Here is a 23,849-nt window from a genome sequence, read left to right as displayed (position 1 = left end):
CATTCACTAATGCCAAGTATTTTTTCTAATTAGATAAGAAAATTTGTTTGAATTGAGGCTCAAGTGGAATATTTATGTGGTTCTTTTAAATAGTGGTTCTAATTTCTAATGTCTTTACTTTAATTATCTATGGCTTCCTCTATTCTGCTAATGAAATTTCACTTTAGAAAGAAAAGTTAATATACAGAAGGGCAAAAGTTGGCCTTGTATCTGAATATGGTGAAAGGAAACTTGAAGTGTGAGTCATCAGAGAAAATACTGCCCCAAAATAACACCATGGGAATCCTGGACATCTATTTCTTGTGTTCAGCTCGTATAGATGCAGCTTGCATGAAGGATGATGTGTTGGGAGATAAAAACCAAACGTTATTCCAGAGTAAAGTATTTGGCATAGGGACAGAAATATGGAAGATTAAAAAAAAAAATCCAACCAAACAAACAAAACCTCCAAATAAGACAAAAACTCCAAAGAAGATGTGATCAAAAAGGCAGCCACAAAGTAAAATCATGGTATTCACCTTTTTAAACCCTTTTTTCCTAATTAATGAGGATAAAAATCCCACATCTTCTTGCATGATTTGGTCATTGTCTATAAAGAATGTCAGCCATTATGATCTTTTCAGTTAGCATCTTCAGGAAAAATAAAACAGATAAGTGCATGTTGAAATTGGTCAAGATTCCCTAGTCATCCTCAAAGAAAATATAGTTATTCTTTTTTTCACTTATAAAAATTTATATAATCACAAAGGCCAAATCATATTTCTTAATAAATGTAGGACAATTGTGAGTTCTTTTATGAAAGAACAGACTTCAAAATGCTGATATCCTATGAATCATGACAAGTGGTTCTATGACTTCTTTAAAATAGGCAATCCAGGGTCGTGAGTCTGGTTTCTAAATTTGTCTACTTAAGAGACTGCCACACTTCTCACCATTTTTACATCTTTACTGTATTTAGGGAAGCAAGAGTCTCTTTCATTACCCAAGGCAGTGGGAGTTGTATGTATGACAAATTGAAGCTTGGCCTTGGCTCTTTTAAACAGTAGAAAGACTCTCAGATATCTGAACTTTAAGGTCTTTCAGACTGACAAGCTGAGGAGATCTCATACAGCAGATTCCCATTCTGGCTCTGAGCTCTCTCCCTGCCACCATATGGAACTAGTTTGTCTTTCTAACAATCACTTGAAGAAAATACAAAATGACCCCCATGGTTTTCTTTCAAAGCCTAGTAGCAATGACTCAATCTGACAGAGTTTCCCCACACGGCTGTCTCTTGGTTGCTGCTGCTCCAGGGTTGACTCTGCTCTAACCGCCCTCCCTTCCTCTTCAAAAGAGCTGGGCACCATCAGCAAAGAGGGCTAGCAGAACATGTCTTTTAGAACGGAGTTTAAATCATACAGGTGGCACCTTCTGCTGAAAATAAAGATAATTTTCTCTTGTCAAACCACACATAGACAAAAGAGTGTTCTAGACTTTCAGCAAAATTAAGCATTTGTTTGGTGCTATAAAGGCATCATTGGGAAATATACAAATAATTAGTACTGTTGGAAAGAGGGTAAGAGAAAAATTCAGGAGATGCTGAACTGCTCAAAAATTTTAGTGTTAGAGACTAGCTTTGGAGGCTGTGTTGAGAACATGGATTCTTGGAGACGGATGATGAGGATATTTTCAATTAAAGGGTTATGAAATCCACAGCACAATTACATTTTGAGGTTATCTAACATAAAAAATAAAAACAGATAAAAAAGAAAAGGGTTTCCATCAGTCATTTGAATGTTCTGGGAATGCCAAGTAAAAAGGCAGGCAATGAACTTATGTGGATACTAAGAATTTGAGATAGATTTTTAGTCCTTTTATTGTATTAGTATTTGAAGCTGAAATTCTTTTATGCTTAAAATGTCCTGTTTGTTAGTATGCAGAGCTCTAGAGGAAACTACTAAGATTGGAAAACTTGAGATAAAGAAAAGAAGATAGATTTATTTTAGAGGAGACTTGACTCCTATATTGGATTTTGCTAATATAGTAAAATTATCTTTAGCTAAATAATATTTTCTATATTTTTTTCAGAATAACATCTTTGACACAAACATTTTGCTCTCTCTAGTTCCGGATTGTCCAAGTGCATCTTTTTCTTTTAAATGAACAGAGCTTTACTGATTTGGTCCCTTTCTCCCTATCTTCACAAGTCCAAAATGAACCATCCTTCAAGACAATCCCAAATATTACACAGGAAGCCTCCTCTCTTCTTTCTCCTCTAACTTGTCATTGCACAGATAAATTGCTTCTCTTGTTGCACATCTCAATTTGCCCATTATTATTTATATATGTGCTTCTTTTTATCATTATTTATGTATGTGCTTTTCCTTCCTTACCATATTGTCAGTCCTAATAAGTATGTATTCACATCTGTCATCTTTGTAAACTCCATATATTATATACAAAACAGACATTCAATAAATATCACTGAGTCAATTATGAACTAAGAGTTAAAACTGTTTAGAATTTAAGTTTTACTCATCTCAAGAGAAGGCTTATATGTAATACCATTTTAACTTTATAATTGAGTTTCATAATTCAAGCCCCATGGACATTTTTTTTCTGATTTGAAATCAGAAAGGTCTACTTTATTTTGAGCCCAGATGCCTGAATAATGATCTTTTAGTTTAAATATTTATTCTTTGTAAATTAAAATTCCAATCTTTTGAGAATCCTATTTCTCTTGCCATATAATAGGGTACTTTATTGGCTGAATCCAGCATGCGATCTTTTTTCCTTTTCTTTACCCATAATCGATACTGGGGAAAATCCTTGAAAAGACCAACCAAGACAACTCATCCTGTAACTCCCATCCTTCCTTCCCAAAAGTTTCTTCATCACATTCTCTTTCTGAATTGGTGTCATTTGTTCTCAGCCTACATTGGATCATTGAGGAATCAGCAGAATTTCTGTATATTGAATTAGCCATTATGCTAAGAAGGAGTGCATTATCTTACTTATTTTTTAGCTTCAGATGCCCTAAGGTAGATATGTTATTCATTTCTTTTAAGATTTTATTTATTTATTTGACAGACAGAGATCACAAGTAGGCAGAGAGGCAGGCAGAGAGAGAAAGGGGAAAGCAGGCTCGCTGCTGAGCAGAGAGCCTGATGCAGGGCTCCATCCCAGGACCCTGAGATCATGACCTGAGCCAAAGGCAGAGGCTTTAACCCACTGAGCCACCCAGGCGCCCCAGTGTTACTGGAGAGTGGTGATGGCTGCATAACACTGTGACTGTATTTAAGGTCACTCAGTGGTACACTTTAAAATGAAGGCGGGGGATGATGTACAAGTGTGAAAAATGCTTGAGATAGTGATGGTCATGGGAATCTGTGCTGATTAAGAAAGATAAATTTCCAGTTACGGAAAATGCAGCTCAAATATGAGAAACTTCAGAAAACTGTCTCCCTCTTAATTTAGAAATATTAACATAATGTAGGACTTTGTAAAATTGAGTTTATCAATCCCCCAGGTCTCAAGCTCTTGACACTGGAAACATTGCTACCAGCTATCCCTGTTTCAAACTCAAGAAAAAAATAGTTTTCAGTGTTTCTCAATGATGTGAAGATTGCCTGTGTTCAAAGCTCATGAGAAATTCTTCCTTTAAAGAAAACAGAGAATTCACATACTATTATTTCTTTGCCTTTGCGTAACGCTGAGAGTACACTCTATTCTGTGCATATAAAATAACTTTCATGAGATCTGTGACAATGAAACCATACTTCCTTATAATTTAGAAATACACATTGTACTAACTCCCTAGTTTTAGTTCTAAATAAAATAAAGTTTTCTAGTATTCATCCCATTTTCTAAGAATACATAAAAAAGAAAAAAAAGAGTGCCAACATGAACTACATGGCACTAGACCTCTGTAAAATATACAAACGGTCCCTTAAACATATTTCAATTCCCTTGGTATCACATGTGGCTGACAGAGTCAGCTCCAAGTGAGTGGCTCATTGACTAGACACCATTCTGGTGCCTAAAAGATCAGGTCTATGGCCATTTCAGAAAGTTTATTGGTTTGCTTTTTTATCAAAAATTAAGTCAAGACCTTGTTAAACTTGTGTTTGAAATTGGTGATTTTTTTAGTATAAGCAAGTTCAAGGGAAGTAGATCTGTTCTCATTTTAATTTCTGTTTAGGGAGCAGCAAGAAATTTTCTTTCCAGCATCCCCCTAGGGGAAGACAGAAAGAGGGGAAAGGGTGGGTAGAATGTTGAAAACCATTGAGAGGCATTGTCTGAGGGTTGTTTTTTTTATTTTTTCCCTGAAAAGGAAATACTTTCTCTTGTTATACTTGGATAATGTGTTAATATAAGTTCTGCAAATAAGGCTTTAGTGTGCATAAGCAGATTCTTCAGTTGACCAAAATCATCACTGTGCTTATTGCTCTTCAAAATTAGTATAAGTTAGTGTCCAAGCTCCTATCATGGAACATGGCCCTCTATTTTCTGTAGCACACTGAACTCCCACATACAGCTTATTTGCTCTTGTCTAACAAGGCACTTCCTTCTTCAACTTCTGCAAGTCCACCTTGCTCCTCATTGCTGGAATCTCAAGACTTTTCTCCTTCCGCCATTATCCTTCATACTTGCCTCAGGAGTACCCAGTCATATTTCACAAATCCCCAAGGATTTCCTCTATGAAGTCTTTCTGGTCCCCTTCAATCTCCTCCAGTGTATCCCATCCATTTTCAACCCCAGCTGAATAGACCACTTTTCTTTACTGCCCAAATAGAGCCTAATTCTAAGTGTTCTTACACAAGACTTTGGATGTGGAACTGAATCACACAGAAATATAAGCAAAATTTAGTTTTCTTTTCTTTTTTTTTTTTTCCAGTTATTCTGAGGAGAGGATCCATAGCGCCATCATTTTTCTAAAAGGTCCACAATTCTTTGGTTAAAAAAAAAAATACATACCAAAACATACCAAAGCTGCAACTTTTGTTTTAAGTCAACTATGTTATGTTTTCTTCTGTCTTCTAAACTATTAGCATCACAGAACCAGAAAGCATGGGATCTCCTTTTAGAGTCATGAAAGTGTTAGTTCTGCATCGTCACCTGGGTGTAGTTGGTGGAACTGAGACGTAGGTCCTATCCTAAGATCAGAATCTCTGGATATGGAACCCAGAAATCTGCACTTTAAACAAACACCCAAATTGATTATATGGACACTGAAGTATGGAAACAACTGAATCGTATTTGGGAAATATTGGTAACATGATAAATGTTTCATGGCTAGGCTGGACAAACAAACAAATGCAGACCCTGATTTCAAAATAATTATAACAACTTTTAAGAAAGTAGTTTTAGTGAAGTTATGTTGGTTAAAGCAAAACCATATCTACTTAAGAAATAAAATAATTTTGGATATTAGACAACTGCATGTTTAAAATTATTATATTTTTATTTTTTCAAAAGATTTATTTATTTATTTGAGACAGAGAGAGATAGCAGTGGGAGGGGCAGAGGGAAAGAGAGGGAGACAATTCCAAGTAGACTCTGTGCAGAGCACGGAACCTGACGCATGGCTCCATCTTAGGACCCTGAGATCATGACCTGAGCCAAAATCAAGAGTCAGATTCTTCTGACTGAGCCACCCACATCCCCTAAAATTATTGTTTTTTAACAAGTCAAGTAAATACTAAATTAACGTTTCTTACTGTCAGCATGTCTTCTAGATTAGGAGATGTCAAAGAAGCATACAACATTCAGATATAATTCTTCTGCTAAGGATACAGGTGTACTTTAAGAATCAGATTATAAATAGGTATAAACTATTCACTGGATCTTTAATTGCATCTGTTACTTTAAAGCAGAGTTCATTAAAATAATTAGTTTATAACAATAATGTGACCTCCAAATTTTTATATAATGACTTCTGATCTTCGTATTTAGAAAATTCTCTCTACCATTGATTATAAGGGTATGCAAGGGAAAGGAAATTGTTTTTCATTGACAGCCTAAAAATGAATAAAATTAAAATAATTTATATACAGCTGTTTAGTTGAACTCCTGACTGAGCCACATAAGGAAAAAGCACTTTTTACTCTTTCACTAGAATAAACAGACCAGCATCAACACTGGCATTTGTGATATTAGCACCAAGATGTAAATCCAAGCACTTTGCAAATATTTTAAATATTTGGCTAAATATTTAATATTAAAGTTGAATTCTATGATGCTACTACTAACATGGGATTTGTAGTTGATGCATTTAATTTTGATACTTATTGATACTTGGCATAATTTTTTTTAAATGGTTTTAAGATGTTTATGTTGAAATGGGTAAAGGTTCTTAAAAGAAGTAAGTCATCTAGAAAGAAAAAGTTATTGTATAAATTAGAGGGTAATAAATATTTCATATTGTCATTGTGACAATTTTGAATTTTCTACTCAAAAAGTATAATTAAATAAATCTTGTAATTTTCATTAAACCCTCAGTTTGTTATTCATCCAAGATGAGTTCTATGAAATCAAGGTTTACTGTCACCTAGTGGCAGCTATCAAAATTGTAGGCAGAGAAACTAGTTTTCAGAGCCCACAGACTACTTATCAGTGACAACACAGCATCCTTTTCCAAGATCAGTTGGCCGGCCTAGGGAACAAGGTTTATTGTCTATTTTATTAATATTTTATTTAATTTTCCTGACATCATACAATACAGAAATTCTTGCATATCATTTGCAGGTAAATAAAAAAAAATAGAAGAGATTGGAGTTGAATAGATCGGGGAGATAAATCTCATAACCAACAATCCAAAAAACTAAAGGACTCAACAAAAATCATCGTCTAGATAAAGTAATATAATTCCCATATTGGAGAAATTATTTGAAAATACAAATAAAACCACTTAAAACCTTGAGTTTGCAATCCAGGCTACAAATTCAAGAGGGTAGAAACTGCCAAGGGATTCCTTATATATATTTTTTTCTACCTTGATCAGTCCAAAACTGCTATAAAAAATAACTTTCCTCTTAGAATTTCAGCACATCTGCTACTGGTTCTATCCAGGACTATACAGCCCAGAGGATCACAGGAATGAAAAACATTTCACTGAAAAGAATAAAATAAGTTCTGCAATACCTACAAAAATGCAAGGCTTAAATTTATGTGGGAGACTCAAAAGAATTCTTTTCAATCTACACTAATTTGCTTTGTCCTTGAAATGCATACATAACATGGGAGTACTTCAATGATTGAGAATACAAATAAAAAAAGGTTTTGGAATTGGAAAGAGTTAATCCTTATTTTCTCATTTTGCTTCTGAGGACCTGAGATGGAAAAGTGAAGTAACCTGCCCAAGGTCATTCAGAAAATAACTACAGATCCAAGTCTAGAATTCATGGCTCTTGATTCCCAATACAAGGTCTTACCCATTATATCAAACTCTTTCCCAATAAAGATGTTGGCCAAATGTATATTTTGTTAACTTTCGGAGAAGTATTTATTTAATATTATTTAAATATTTAGATATTTAATGGCTAAGAAGATATTTCTTGGCTAAGTTATTTTCAACTTTTTTTTTTTTTAAATGTGATTCAAACATTCCATTCATGTCTTCATGTGGAATCTCTTCAGAACAAGGCTTTAACATAGCCACAATCAGTTCTACCCTGAAGGTATCATTCCTCTCCAACAAATAATATGGAGATAATAAAATATGAAGAGTATTTCCAAATTGTGTATCAATATTGTGGTAAGATTATAATGATAAGATGTACATTGTAAATATTTAAAGGTTACAATTCATAGTTTACTGATAGAGATTTTCTTGTTGGTTCAGAGGGACTACCTTTAAGCTTGTCATTATACTCTGTGTGATAAAGGATTTCCTAATCTAGCTAATACCTTAAAAATAAAGGAATTAACTTTAGGGAACAAAGTATAACCAAGAATAGAAAAAATTAACATGCAAGGGGGGGAGGAGTCAAAATGGCGGAGAAGTAGCAGGCTGAGACTATTTCAGCTAGCCGGAGATCAGCTAGATAGCTTATCTAAAGATTGCAAACACCTGAAAATCCATCGGCAGATCGAAGAGAAGAAGAACAGCAATTCTGGAAACAGAAAAACAACCACTTTCTGAAAGGTAGGACCAGCGGAGAAGTGAATCCAAAGCGATGGGAAGATAGACCCCCGGGGGGAGGGGCCGGCTCCCGGCAAGCGGCGGAGCAACGGCGCACAAAATCAGGACTTTTAAAAGTCTGTTCCGCTGAGGGACATCGCTCCAGAGGCTAAACCGGGGCGAAGCCCACGCGGGGTCAGCGTGGCCTCAGGTCCCGCAGGGTCACAGAAGGATCGGGGGTGTCTGAGTGTCGCAGAGCTTGCGGGTATTGGAACGGGAAAGCCGGCTACAGAGACAGAGCCGACAGTAAGCTCGCAGCTCCGTGTTACCTTGAACCGGTCGCAGGCTCGGTGAGCTCGGAGCGCAGCCGGAGGTCAGGCAGACGGGAGTGACTGGGCGCTGTTCTCTGAGGGCGCACAGAGGAGTGGGGCCCTGGGCTCTTGGCTCCTCCGGGCCAGAGACCAGGAGGCCACCATTTGTATTCCCGTCCTCCGGAACTCTACGGAAAGCGCTCAGGGAACAAAAGCTCCTGAAAGCAAACCCCCGAGCGGATTACTCACCCCGGCCCCTGTTAAGGGCGGTGCAATTCCGCCTGGGGCAAAGACACTTGAGAATCACTACAACAGGCCCCTCCCCCAGAAGATCAACAAGAAATCCAGCCGAGACCAAGTTCACCTACCAAGGAGTGCGGTTTCAATACCAAGGAGAGCAGCAGAATTCCAGAGGAGGAGAAAGCAAAGCACGGAACTCATGGCATTTTCCCTGTGATTTTTTTTTAGTCTTGCAGTTAATTTAATTTTTTTCTTTTTCATTTTTTGTTTTTTTCCTCGCCTTCCGGTAAAATTTTTTTTTTAACTTTTACCTTTTTCTTTTTTAACGTTTTTTAACTAGTTTATCTAATATATATATATATTTTCTTTTTTTATATTTTTCTTATTTGTTTTCTTTTTTTAAAATTCTTTTCTTTTCTTTTTTTTCCCTTTTTTCTTTCTTTCTTCCTTTTTGAACCTCTTTTTATCCCCTTTCTCTCCCCTCACGATTTGGGATCTCTTCTAATTTGGTTAAAGCATATTTTCCTGGGGTTGTTGCCACCCTTTTAGTATTTTACTTGCTTCTTCATATACTCTTATCTGGACAAAATGACAAGACGGAAAAATTCAACACAAAAAAAAGAACAAGAGGCAGTACCGAAGGCTAGGGACCTAATCAATACAGACATTGGTAATATGTCAGATCTAGAGTTCAGAATGACAATTCTCAAGGTTCTAGCCGGGCTCGAAAAAGGCATGGAAGATATTAGAGAAACCCTCTCGAGAGATATAAAAGCCCTTTCTGGAGAAATAAAAGAACTAAAATCTAACCAAATTGAAATCAAAAAAGCTATTAATGAGGTGCAATCAAAAATGGAGGCTCTCACTGCTAGGATAAATGAAGCAGAAGAAAGAATTAGTGATATAGAAGACCAAATGACAGAGAATAAAGAAGCTGAGCAAAAGAGGGACAAACAGCTACTGGACCACGAGGGGAGAATTCGAGAGATAAGTGACACCATAAGACGAAACAACATTAGAATAATTGGGATTCCAGAAGAAGAAAGAGAGAGGGGAGCAGAAGGTATACTGGACAGAATTATTGGGGAGAATTTCCCCAATATGGCAAAGGGAACGAGCATCAAAATTCAGGAGGTTCAGAGAATGCCCCTCAAAATTAATAAGAATAGGCCCACACCCCATCACCTAATAGTAAAGTTTACAAGTCTCAGTGACAAAGAGAAAATCCTGAAAGCAGCCTGGGAAAAGAAGTCTGTAACATACAATGGTAAAAATATTAGATTGGCAGCTGACTTATCCACAGAGACCTGGCAGGCCAGAAAGAGCTGGCATGATATTTTCAGAGCATTAAACGAGAAAAACATGCAGCCAAGAATACTATATCCAGCTAGGCTATCATTGAAAATAGAAGGAGAGATTAAAAGCTTCCAGGACAAACAAAAACGGAAAGAATTTGCAAACACCAAACCAGCTCTACAGGAAATCTTGAAAGGGGTCCTCTAAGCAAAGAGAAAGTCTACAAGTGGTAGATCAGAAAGGAACAGACACCATATACAGTAACAGTCACCTTACAGGCAATACAATGGCACTAAATTCGTATCTCTCAATAGTTACCCTGAATGTTAATGGGCTAAATGCCCCTGTCAAAAGACACAGGGTATCAGAATGGATAAAAAAACAAAACCCATCTATATGTTGCCTCCAAGAAACTCATTTTAAGCCCGAAGACACCTCCAGATTTAAAGTGAGGGGGTGGAAAAGAATTTACCATGCTAATGGACATCAGAAGAAAGCAGGAGTGGCAATCCTTATATCAGATCAATTAGATTTTAAGCCAAAGACTATAATAAGAGATGAGGAAGGACACTATATCATACTCAAAGGGTCTGTCCAACAAGAAGATCTAACAATTTTAAATATCTATGCCCCCAACGTGGGAGCAGCCAACTATATAAACCAATTAATAACAAAATCAAAGAAACACATCAACAATAATACAATAATAGTAGGGGACGTTAACACTCCCCTCACTGAAATGGACAGATCATCCAAGCAAAAGATCAGCAAGGAAATAAAGGCCTTAAACGACACACTGGACCAGATGGACATCACAGATATATTCAGAACATTTCATCCCAAAGCAACAGAATACACATTCTTCTCTAGTGCACATGGAACATTCTCCAGAATAGATCACATCCTCGGTCCTAAATCAGGACTCAACCGGTATCAAAAGATTGGGATCATTCCCTGCATATTTTCAGACCACAATGCTCTAAAGCTAGAACTCAACCACAAAAGGAAGTTTGAAAAGAACCCAAATACATGGAGACTAAACAGTATCCTTCTAAAGAATGAATGGGTCAACCGGGAAATTAAAGAAGAATTGGAAAAAATCATGGAAACAAATAATAATGAAAATACAACGGTCCAAAATCGGTGGGACACAACAAAGGCAGTCCTGAGAGGAAAATTTATAGCGGTACAAGCCTTTCTCAAGAAACAAGAAAGGTCTCAGGTACACAACCTAACCCTACACCTAAAGGAGCTGGAGAAAGAACAAGAAAGAAACCCTAAGCCCAGCAGGAGAAGAGAAATCATAAAGATCAGAGCAGAAATCAATGAAATAGAAACCAAAAAAACAATAGAACAAATCAACGAAACTAGGAGCTGGTTCTTTGAAAGAATTAATAAAATTGATAAACCCCTGGCCCAAGTTATCAAAAAGAAAAGAGAAAGGACCCAAATAAATAAAATCATGAATAAAAGAGGAGAGATCACAACTAACACCAAAGAAATACAAACTATTATAAGAACATACTATGAGCAACTCTACGCCAATAAATTTGACAATCTGGAAGAAATGGATGCATTCCTAGAAACATATAAACTACCACAACTGAACCAGGAAGAAATAGAAAGCCTGAACAGACCCATAACCAGTAAGGAGTTTGAAACAGTCATTAAAAATCTCCAAACAAACAAAAGCCCAGGGCCAGACGGCTTCCCGGGGGAATTCTACCAAACATTTAAAGAAGAACTAATTCCTATTCTCCTGAAACTGTTCCAAAAAATAGAAATGGAAGGAAAACTTCCAAACTCATTTTATGAGGCCAGCATCACCTTGATCCCAAAACCAGACAAGGATCCCATCAAAAAAGAGAGCTATAGACCAATATCCTTGATGAACACAGATGCGAAAATACTCAACAAAATACTAGCCAATAGGATTCAACAGTACATTAAAAGGATTATTCACGACGACCAAGTGGGATTTATTCCAGGGCTGCAAGGTTGGTTCAACATCCGCAAATCAGTCAATGTGATACAACACATCAATAAAAGAAAGAACAAGAACCATATGATACTCTCAATAGATGCTGAAAAAGATTTTGACAAAGTACAGCATCCCTTCCTGATCAAAACTCTTCAACGTGTAGGGATAGAGGACACATACCTCAATATCATCAAAGCCATCTATGAAAAACCCACCGCAAATATCATTCTCAATGGAGAAAAACTGAAAGCTTTTCCGCTAAGGTCAGGAACACGGCAGAGATGTCCATTATCACCACTGCTATTCAACATAGTACTAGAGGCCCTAGCCTCAGCAATCAGACAACAAAAGGAAATTAAAGGCATCCAAATCGGCAAAGAAGAAGTCAAATTATTACTCTTCGCAGATGATATGATACTAGATGTGGAAAACCCAAAAGACTCCACTCCAAAACTGCTAGAACTTGTACAGGAATTCAGTAAAGTGTCAGGATATAAAATCAATGCACAGAAACCAGTTGCATTTCTCTACACCAACAGCAAGACCGAAGAAAGAGAAATTAAGGAGTCAATCCCATTTACAATTGCACCCAAAACCATAAGATACCTAGGAATAAACCTAACCAAAGAGGCACAGAATCTATACTCAGAAAACTATAAAGTACTCATGAAAGAAATTGAGGAAGACACAAAGAAATGGAAAAATGTTCCATGCTCCTGGATTGGAAGAATAAATATTGTGAAAATGTCTATGCTACCTAAAGCAATCTACACATTTAATGCAATTCCTATCAAAGTACCATCCATCTTTTTCAAAGAAATGGAACAAATAATGCTAAAATTTATATGGAACCAGAAAAGACCTCGAATAGTCAAAGGGATATTGAAAAAGAAAGCCAACGTTGGTGGCATCACAATTCCGGACTTCAAGCTCTATTACAAAGCTGTCATCATCAAGACAGCATGGTACCGGCACGAAAACAGATACATAGATCAATGGAACAGAATAGAGAGCCCAGAAATAGACCCTCAACTCTACAGTCAACTAATCTTCGACAAAGCAGGAAAGAATGTCCAATGGAAAAAAGACAGCCTCTTCAATAAATGGTGCTGGGAAAATTGGACAGCCACATGCAGAAAAATGAAATTGGACCATTTCCTTACACCACACACAAAAATAGACTCAAAATGGATGAAGGACCTCAATGTGCAAAAGGAATCCATCAAAATCCTTGAGGAGAACACAGGCAGCAACCTCTTCGACCTCAGGCGCAGCAACATCTTCCTAGGAACAACGCCAAAGGCAAGGGAAGCAAGGGCCAAAATGAACTATTGGGATTTCATCAAGATCAAAAGCTTTTTCACAGCAAAGGAAACAGTTAACAAAATCAAAAGACAACTGACAGAATGGGAGAAGATATTTGCAAAGGACATATCAGATAAAGGACTAGTGTCCAGAATCCATAAAGAACTTAGCAAACTCAGCACCCAAAGAACAAATAATCCAATCAAGAAATGGGCAGAGGACATGAACAGACATTTCTGCAAAGAAGACATCCAGATGGCGAACAGACACATGAAAAAGTGCTCCATATCACTCGGCATCAGGGAAATACAAATCAAAAACACAATGAGATATCACCTCACACCAGTCAGAATGGCTAAAGTCAACAAGTCAGGAAATGACAGATGCTGGCGAGGATACAGAGAAAGGGGAACCCTCCTACACTGTTGGTGGGAATGCAAGCTGGTGCAGCCACTCTGGAAAACAGCATGGAGGTTCCTCAAAATGTTGAAAATAGAACTGCCCTATGACCCAGCAATTGCACTATTGGGTATTTACCCTAAAGATACAAATGTAGTGATCCAAAGGGGCACGTGCACCCGAATGTTTATAGCAGCAATGTCCACAATAGCCAAACTGTGGAAAGAACCTAGATGTCCATCAACAGATGAATGGATCAAGAAGATGTGGTATATATACACAATGGAATACTATGCAGCCATCAAAAGAAATGAAATCTTGCCATTTGCGACAACATGGATGGAACTAGAGCGTATCATGCTTAGCGAAATAAGTCAAGCAGAGAAAGACAACTATCATATGATCTCCCTGATATGAGAAAGTGGTGATGCAACATGGGGGCTTAAGTGGGTAGGAGAATAATAAATGAAGCAAGATGAGATTGGGAGGGAGACAAACCATAAGTGACTCTTAATCTCACAAAACAAACTGAGGGTTGGTGGGGGGAGGGGTTTTGGTAGAAGGGGGTGGGATTACGGACACTGGGGAGGGTATGTGCTTTGGTGAGTGCTGTGAAGTGTGTAAACCTGGCGATTCACAGACCTGTACCCCTGGGGATAAAAATATATGTTTATAAAAAATAAAAAATTTTAAAAAAAAAGAAAAATATTAACATGCAAAAGGGGAAAAAAAGAAAAAAGTAACATGTAAAAATCCCTATTTAATAAACATGTTCATTCAATAAACTATGCCTTTCTAATAAGGCTGAAAATTTTTTATATATATTTTTTCTTTTTTCTCCTTTTAAGTAGTGCAACTAAATTTTATCCAATCTTTCTTTTAGCTATAATAATACAATACAACATTTTTTAAATTATGCTCTAAAAATATCTTAGGTGTTAGCAATGAAAAGTCCAAAGAGATATTGTAGTATGTCCCCACAACCACTTCAACCAAAATAGATAAGATGTATGGGTTTTATACATTATGATATTTTGCAAGAATTTTCTTTATAAAATTACATGTTCCATTGCAAAAACAAAAACAAAACCTTAAGTGAATTAAATTTAGCCCAACCAATAATGGGACAACGTGATTCTTTGTGCCTTTGGATGCGATAAAATGGCAAGTACAATACCATTTATACAGCATTCTTGTCAAAAAGATTTAATGTCAATCTCATCGGGAAAGAATAGTAAGATAGTTTGAGAAGGGACATTTTTGAGGAAAACTGACCTGGATTGTTTAAAAATATTTATGGTAGTTATGTGGTAGACTATTTTAGATAAAAGGTGACTAAAGAGATCACAGATATAATGAGTGAACCTGGACTGTGTCCTGAAGCCAAATTAATAAGCAGACCAAAATACTAGTCAGTAAAAGCCTTCTGGGACAATGGGGCTTAGATTTCAATATAGAAATATAATTAAAATGTTTTATTGAAACCAGTAAAAAATTTCTTGGGTGTGATGAAAATTGAATTAAAAATACATAAATACTTTTCATAGGTTCATGGTATTTAAATTTGTCCAATACAAAGTATATTTACATACATTTTCTGATTGGATCCTTGTAACTAAATGGTGAGGATGATAGAAGAGAGGGCATTATTTTCTCTTAAAGATGAGGAAATTGAGTTATAAAAGTAATAGGTGATTTACCCAAGGTACAGCTAGATTGTGCTACTGTCAACTTGTTTAATCTGGGAACTGTGTTCCCCCAAATTTCCTTCCTTGCATGGTTCCAAGTTAGAGTAATTCAAAAGAGGACTTTGTGTGAGATCCGGAAGGTGGAAGTGAAGCAGTATCCCAACTCAGACTATCAGTAGACATGGCAAAATTGCCTGGCAGTTCTCAGCTTCTCCTATTTCTCCCTGCATCCAGTTTGCCTTTGCATGCTGTCAGTGACTTCAGACCCACCAGATGCTTCAAGGATAACATAGCTACACAGAAATAACATCTTTCCTTAGGTCCCCCACTTTGTGGTCCTCCTCTGATGTCTGGACATGCTTGGTTTCTTGGATTTCCCTGCAAGCTACAACTGGTTGGATTTCCCTGCAAGCTACTGCCATGTTGGGTTTCAAGCATTTATGCTACTGAACTTTTTTTGATTTTCCACCTTCACCTTCCAGACCTTTACTTCCCCAACTCAGCTCACAGTTATGTAAGGTGTAGTCTGTATAACAAATCTCTTATTTTCATAATGCTGATCATGGTTCTGTTTTTCTGAACACTGATACAACCAACTTGGTTTTATGGATTTTGAAGACACATTTTACTATTTAATAGCTTCCACATCTTCAGATTCCTATTCCAAAGCGCTTTCCAGTATTTCATAGCATCTCCCCAAACTCACAATTAATCTGTTTTTTTAAGCATTTATTGTGGTGGTGGTTGTGGTTGTGTATCTACATTTTAACTCTGAGTATCAGGACCAAAAAGTTTTCATAGAAGTAATAGGTCACTGTAAGCCCTAAACTGATGTTCCCAAGAGAGTGATACTTCCTCTTACCAAAATATTTATTAGAGAGATCAAAATTTAATCACTTATCAAACAAACAAAGGGGCATAAAATAAAAAGGAATATATACATAAAGGTAATTCTATTCTAGAAAATAATTTTTTAACTAAAAGGAACTTTTACAAATTATTTATAGGACAGAAAATTGAGAACGAGAGATACGATAATGCCCATGGACATTCAAATTATTAAAGACAGGATTAGAAGAAACAAATTTTATCTGTTAGAATATGTGCTTTGAATATACTTAATTCTAGGAAGTAAATTCTGGATTTCCCTTTATTGAGGGATGGTCAAATGATAGGCAGTCATGAGATCAATGTTCAAATAACTTCTACTCATATTAGTACCTGTGGCCTTGTACCATGCCTGTTTTCTCATATGAAAACAAGGTATCTGGTGCATTCATGTGCTCACTGAATATTAGGTATTAACTGTTACTTAATATTTTGGCTAACTTAGGTATATATATTGAGTTTTGATTAAAAATGGTTCATAAACTTGAGAAGCTTAGTAGTAGAAGAAAAGGGCGACACACACAGTTATTTAATAAATACTTACTAATGACTTATAATAGAATGTGGATACTGGATAATTATCCACGGACTGCTGTGGACCTCTGGGGAGCACAAAACATCCAAACTGGCCTGACAGTGAGGGTGATGCATTTCTCTGGGAAATCAGTATATGGAGATTTATAGGGGAGGGCTCTCAGGATCAACCCCACGACAGAATGAGGAAAGCAGTACCGAACAGAGAGAGATGGGTTCACACACAGTTACAATAAAGACCTCAGCTAATCTCATGTGGAATTCTGGAGCTGGGATGGCCCTTCAGAATTGTCCCAAATTGGGGCAAGGGGTCCATTATACACTCCTATCTTTGACTAGTCACTGGATACAATGTGTCTGCAAGAAGGAAGAATGACTTTGGGTGATGTGACTTTCCTCAGCCACAGCAGTGCTCAGGCAGGGGACCCCAGTTACAAGCTGTAAAACAGCAATATTTCCAGAAGGTGAGAGAAGGAGGGCTGTTGTTCTGAAGGGAGACACAGCACGCATCACAACTCATACCATAATATGTACTGAGAAAAACTTCTTGGAATAAAGGACAGTCTTAAAGATTTAGAAGTTGTATCCAAAGTTGAGTTTCTGTGTGGGGTATAGATATAATAAAGATACAAAAGGTTTAGAGAAATTGCAAGTAGTTTCTAGAACATAATAATGAGGGGGTATTTGGTTAGGTGAGGTTGTGGAAAAGTTTATTAGTGATAGCTGAACACATAGGTAGAGTCAGATCATAAAGACTTTTAAGTGACAGACTTTAATCTATGGTGTTTTGTTTTGTTTTGTTTTGTTTTGTTTTGTTTTGTTTTGTTTTAAAGAAAGGGTGATTTGGGGAGGAGGGCCAGAGGGAGAGGGAGAGAGAGAGAATCTTAAGCAAGCTCCACACCCACATGGGGCTCAATTTCATCAACCTGAGATCATCACCTGAGCCAAAATCAAGACTGGATGTTTAACTGACTGAGCAACCAAGGCACTCCAACCTATAGATAGTTGAACATTGTTGAAATAGATGAGTAAGAGTGGAGAGCAAAATCAGATTATCTTTTAGAAAAACCATCCCAACAGTGTGGATGATATATTTGAGAGCATCAAGATTGGAGTCAGGAAAGCTATACAATAGTTTGGGTGTTAGATGATGAGGACCTGAAAAATACTACCTCTCTAGAAGAAGTATTTAATAATTTCACATTAATTGCGTGTTATCTTACATGATGTGTTTATCATGACACTCCCACATTATTTTTTTTTCTTATTTGTATTCTCCTGGGTTCCATAGATTTTATTTTCTATCTGAGAAAAACATTTGGGGTTTCCTTAGAGGATAAAAAGAAAATATGTATATCCTATGTACATTTGTAAGCTTATCTATCTATTCAACAACACTTACTTTTATCAATATGTGTCCAGAGCATGAGAAAGATTTTTTAAAATTAGATTTATATATTATGACCACAGCTATAATAAGGGTTTCCAAAATAAAATTTCTGTTAAGACAGAATACTTAACAACAACAACAACAACAAAAACTCAAAAAACCATCTGAATTTAATTTGGAAGAGGAAAAAATACAGAAAATTCAAAAATATAAAACAAAACCTAAAACCTAACATGAATTCCATAGCTCTGCTTTTAGTTGAAATTTACTTGAATCTGAGCAGGTGAGATGACCAAAACCACAGTTTCTTTATATTCAAAATGTGTCTGGTGATAACTACCTCAAAAATTCATTGTGAAGACTGAATGCCTAATGTGTTAAAAACCACTTCATAAATTATAAGACACTATACAAATGCTAGTACTTATCCTTTTAATGAATTATCACAATGAGACATTCCTTTTTCATTCAGAAGGAAGAGAAATAAGTGGGGGAAAATCAGTGGCGAAGCTGGACATCTAACTCAGGCCATGCTTAGTGTTCCCGGCTTGAGTGAGTGATGATACAGGTGGGGAGGGAAGTCACAAGGGTATACTCCCTTTTCAAGCTTCTGTTTCATTTTCTTTGAAAGACTGAATAAGACTGTTTTACAGTGTGCTTATTTTCAGTAAGTTCTCACCCGAACAGGCATTATGTTTTAATGAGTTCTAATTTCCCATTTGATGCCAACATGAATCTTATACTTAATTGCATGAAGAGGTGATGATTACAGACCTATTTTCTGCTGGGTCCTGGCAAGACAGAGCGCCAGAGCCACCAACTTTATTACAGCAGCATTACAGAGGAAGAACCACACCAAACTAGGTAGGAGTCAAACATTCCTGATTTAAGTCCTTCTCCTTCCTTGGGAAAAATGTTGCCTATTTCTGGACCTCAGCTTTCTTTTCTTGACAACCCAGATGATTGGAATTAAAAGCATTAAGTGCCTTCTGGATTTATAACCCTGACTCATCTGCGTCAGATGATTGAAGTTCAGAATCATACAGTGAAGGAACAGGAAATGTTCAGTGTGAGTAGGGGGGCGTTCTAAGAGGAAGTAAGTGCTCCTTCCTCACACAGATGCCAGAATGATATTCATCCATGCACCCTGAAGCCTACTTTGGACTCTGACCATCTTCCTAAACCTGCCCTTGCACTCTTTGTCTTAATACCACCCAAGCCTCACAAACACATGTGTGCAGGTGTGCACATACACACACAGACACACACATCTATCTACCTAGTAAGAACTGAAAGACATTTTGGAAAAGAACCAGGGCAAATTCTTCAGAAGCCTAGAAAAAGACTAGACTAATTATTTGCTAGTCCTATTGTCAGGCTGTCTGACATTAGCCAAGTTTCATACAGTTTCAAGTTTCAGGTCAAAACATTTACATAAGAGTACCCCTGATGTTTTACAGTGGTTTCTCTTGTTCTAAAACTACCCAAATATTGACCTCCTTGGAAACACTTCTTCTTACACTCCATTGCATTTTATAAATGTCTCTTCTTTGGTTTCTTGCGTTGCCATTAAGTACACCCTCATTACCCTCCCATGAGATGATGAAAACTCTTTAGATCCATTTCTCATGTCTCTGTTGTGGTGACATCACCACTGTTTGTTAAGAAAATGATTCTTATGTCTCCAAGGATCCAATCCCATGCATAATCCATTAAATGAGATGTGTTGATGAAAAAGAGTTGTAGATTCAAAAGCTACAAGAATAGTATGTCTCAAAAAGATATAAGCATCAAAAACAGGTTAGCTACAAGATGGCTACACAGATTGGAGAAGGAGCAGAAGCTTTGGCTGCTGTCACTGCATTTTGCTTGAAGCTCTGTACCTACCCTTTAATCTACACAATCATGTTTGCAAGGCTGATGTAGAGTAGCTACAATCATTAGAGTTAGAAATAACTGCAACATTAATTTACTGATTATGAAACTCAGTCACACACAATTATTAAGGACCTGCTCTGGGCCAAGTATTGCATTAATGGATAATGATACAAAAGTAATGGAAATATATTCCATGTTCTAAAAGGAATGCTAGCCAGTTATTTAGTGACCTAGTTAGTTACAAAGCTGGACTGTGAGGTCTGGGAGACTAGAGATCTCATCACCCACTGCAAAATTAGCAGTGCCTAGTAGGGTTCCCAGAACACAGAAGTAACACAGTAAGGGCTTGGAGGATGAATTTACCGTACCACATTACTTGCTTAGCCATTTTTAAATTGTTTTTTCCTAGTGTACAAACTTGTCATTGAAAAAAAAATCATAGATGTTAATAGCAAAGTGTATAGTTTGTTTGCACATCTACAATGATGTATCATGCATGTTCATGCTATTATTTGAATTTATTTTTGCCTTCACATTTGCCAAAAAATTCTAAATTACACTCCACCTTATCTTTTATGTAAGCCATATAAAAACATAACATTTTACCTCTCCTTCATCACTTTCAAAATAATGTGAAAAAATAATAATTTAAGAAAGGCAAATAAAGTATCAGTAGAAATTCTTCTGATAGAAAGGGGAGCTTATTTCAAGCCACTGAGTTTGAGTCAGTTCTTTGTCAACAATTTTGTACATATAAATTCACAGCACCAGTCTCATCACAGTAACAACAATAAGAGCTACAACAACAATCATATTGTGCTGGACTCCATTCCTCATCCTCTAGAAGCTGAGCCAACATCAAAACAACCCATCTGTGAAAACTGAAATTAACGCTTTTAAGAAGTCTGAGTTTTCTGTGTCACTACCATAGGCCTAGACAACCTAATTTTCATCTTGAAGCATGATTTGTATCATTTCTGTCTTTCACACTTTCCCACTGTAACTGGTAGGTGGTGAAGTCCAAGGGAGTTGAGCCCTGTATGGAAGGAGGACTTACCTGTAGTTCTGCTTTTCGTTTCCTATGTGGAATCTGTCGTATTGTGAATAGGCTCGGTTTCCTTCCCAGTCCATTAACTCAATTCTTAGTGTGTACTGTCTCTGACTGGTTATGGCAAAAATAAACTCGTTTCCCAGCCAATATTCACCAGAGGGATTTCCAAAGCCCTACAAAAGGAGATAGAGATATGGTTGTTACCTCTTATCAGGTTCAGTATTAACTACATTGTAAAAAATAACACAATCTTCTATAACAGTAAAGACCATTTTTCACATTTTACGCACTTTTTTCCAATTACTGACTCAATACTTTTCTGCTCTGTTTCCCTCTACTGGGCCCTGTGAATTCTTATTACAGTAAAAGGCTGATAATCAAATTTGTATAGGTAAGATGATTTCAGATTAAATGAATCTGGTTAAGAAGTTTGACCATTAAACACTTCTCAGTCACAGCTTGCTTTTGAAAATGTTTCTAAAACACTAGTTAATGGAATATTTTGAACATCACTTAAATGTTCTCAATGAATATTATCAGGATATTACCAGATAAGTTATTTAGCAAATATTATTATTGTTTGTTTTGTTGCTATTATTATTCAGGAGTCAAATTATGCTTATATAATAACTTAAACATATATTACTAGACCCTTGACTTTTCTAACTTTAATATTTTCATTTTTAATTATTAATAAGCAAACCTGTAAACCCAGGACTAGAGTCATTTAAATGCTTTACTGGCATGAATTTGGGTTTTGAGGCAGAACGTTGACACGTAAGAGTTAGTGAGTAGACCTCCCTGGCTGCTTGGCCCCTGCCTCTTAATACGGCTTTTGTCTCCACAGGGGAATCCCAATCATGGTTCTGAAGTGTTCAAAAACTGTTTCTTTGTGGGGGAAAGAAGTGGTCCCCAAAGAAAAGCCAATTCTTAATGGTTATGTTAGTAGTAGGAAAACTAGGAACCTAGGAAATTGCTGGCATTCTAGATTTGGGTGTTCAGTTTCTGAATCCCCAAAAGTAGTCCTTGGTAATTGAATTGAATATAATTGAATATAATTCTTGAACTACATGTTTGTCTTATCGACCAAACCGTGAGCTCCTTGAGAAGAGAAGGTGTACCGTATTTGTGACTAGTGGACCGCTGGCATATGCTGGGTACGCCCTACGCTTCACTGACATGTGAAGGAAGAAAGGAAAGAAGGGAGGGAGGGAAGGAAGAAGGGAGGAAGAAAATACTACAGCACTTTATAGTGGCATTCGGAGAAGTAAACTTAAAACACAGTTCTTGTTATAAGTAATTTGGCTGAGTCTCAGGGAGGTGTTTTAAAGTGCCCACAGAGTCATAATCACTGGACCTCTGGGTGGGGGAAAAAAAAATCCTGGCTCCACACTGAATCAAGATATTTGAAGAACCAGTCCCACTGCCTGCAAACAAACTCCCTGTTTGTCCCTGTATGCATTAATATTTGGAAGGAACACCTCCAGCATCCCAGGAAATATTCAGACATTTCAGAAAGAAACTGATTCTGTTAACTGAGGTATTCATTTAAAAAGGTTTTACTTTATCCATTCTAAGAAATAAGAGGGTAGTACTAAGATAACCATAGCACTTCTCCCTTTCTCAACACAAATGAGAGAATTTGGAAACAGTGTTTCTTTTTTTTTAATTTAAAGTACACCAACTTTATATAATTATAACTACAGTAGAAGTATTCTTTTAAAAATTATTTTATTTTAGAGAGAAGGGGAGGGGCAGAGGGCAATGGAGAGAATCTCAAGCAAATTCCATGATCATCAAGCAGCCTAAATTCCATGCTCATCATGGAGCCCATGATCAGCAGGACTCTGGGATCAAGACCTGAGCCAAAACTTAACTGACTGAGCACCCAGGCACCCCTACAGCAGAAGAATTCTTAACCGCTCTCCCCTTTAACAAACCTAACACATGAATCAGTGTTCTCCACTCCTTCTTTAAAATATATTGATGCCCAGAGTAAACTAAATGCATTAAATACATTTGTATATTACTGTCTCTGCCAACTGAGTTATTAAATGTCCACTGTGTTGGGTCCCCGAACTGTTTACATCAGTTCTGTTACTGTAATGATAAGTCTCACAGTTTTATGTAAATAAGTTCAATATTAGTGGGGACAAATCATTTGTTTTGTTCTGTTTTGTTTTTGATGAAACTTAAACATTAGGCCTGCTCAATAAAAGCAAATCACTAAAAAATGGTTTTGAATTATGTTTGTTTCAACAACTCTAAAAGACTGGAAAAGTAATAAAACATAAGAGGATTTTAACTTACATTGCTTCTGTGTGTCTTACTTGCTCCGTTAAAAAACAAGAAAGAAAGAAACCAGAAAGCAGGAGTTTGATGCATTTAATTATGGGAAATTTCTAAGAAAGAACCACTGACCCAGAATTCCAGGCTTTGGCCCTACATTTTAAAAAATGGGCAAATGAAGATATAATTGTATACTTAAAATGAAATGCATTAGTATATGTAAGCACACTTTTAAAGTTTTCCCCCTGGGATGCCTGGGTGGCTCAGTCAGGTAAGCATCTGCCTTTGGTTCAGATCATGATCCCAAGGTCCTGGGATCAAGTATCACACCAGGCTCCCTGCTCACCTGGGAGTCTGTTTCTCCCTCTGCCTGCTGCTCCCCGTGCTTGTACTCTCTTTCTCTCTCTCTCTCTGCCAAATAAACAAAATCTTAAAAAAATAAAGTTATTCCCCAATTTAACTTAGTTTTTAATTAACTCAAACCCCTCATCCAGACTG

The 23,849-nt window shown here is 36.8% G+C and overlaps 1 protein-coding gene across 4 annotated transcripts in view; it reads right to left on the bottom strand.

The window, feature by feature from the left end:
• Positions 1–23,849, bottom strand: part of ANGPT1 (angiopoietin 1) — a 252,183-nt gene that overhangs the window by 18,833 nt on the left and 209,501 nt on the right. For all 4 annotated transcript variants that reach the window (XM_059165779.1, XM_059165780.1, XM_059165781.1 and 1 more), the window contains one exon: positions 21,069–21,235. In XM_059165779.1, the coding sequence (XP_059021762.1) occupies positions 21,069–21,235 (167 nt within the window). The remainder of the gene's footprint in view (positions 1–21,068; positions 21,236–23,849) is intronic.

Source organism: Mustela lutreola, chromosome 3 (genome assembly GCF_030435805.1).
Source record: "Mustela lutreola isolate mMusLut2 chromosome 3, mMusLut2.pri, whole genome shotgun sequence".
NCBI lineage: Eukaryota > Metazoa > Chordata > Mammalia > Carnivora > Mustelidae > Mustela > Mustela lutreola.
Note: the sequence above shows the minus strand (reverse complement) of the source record. Positions and strands in the feature narration are given on the sequence as shown.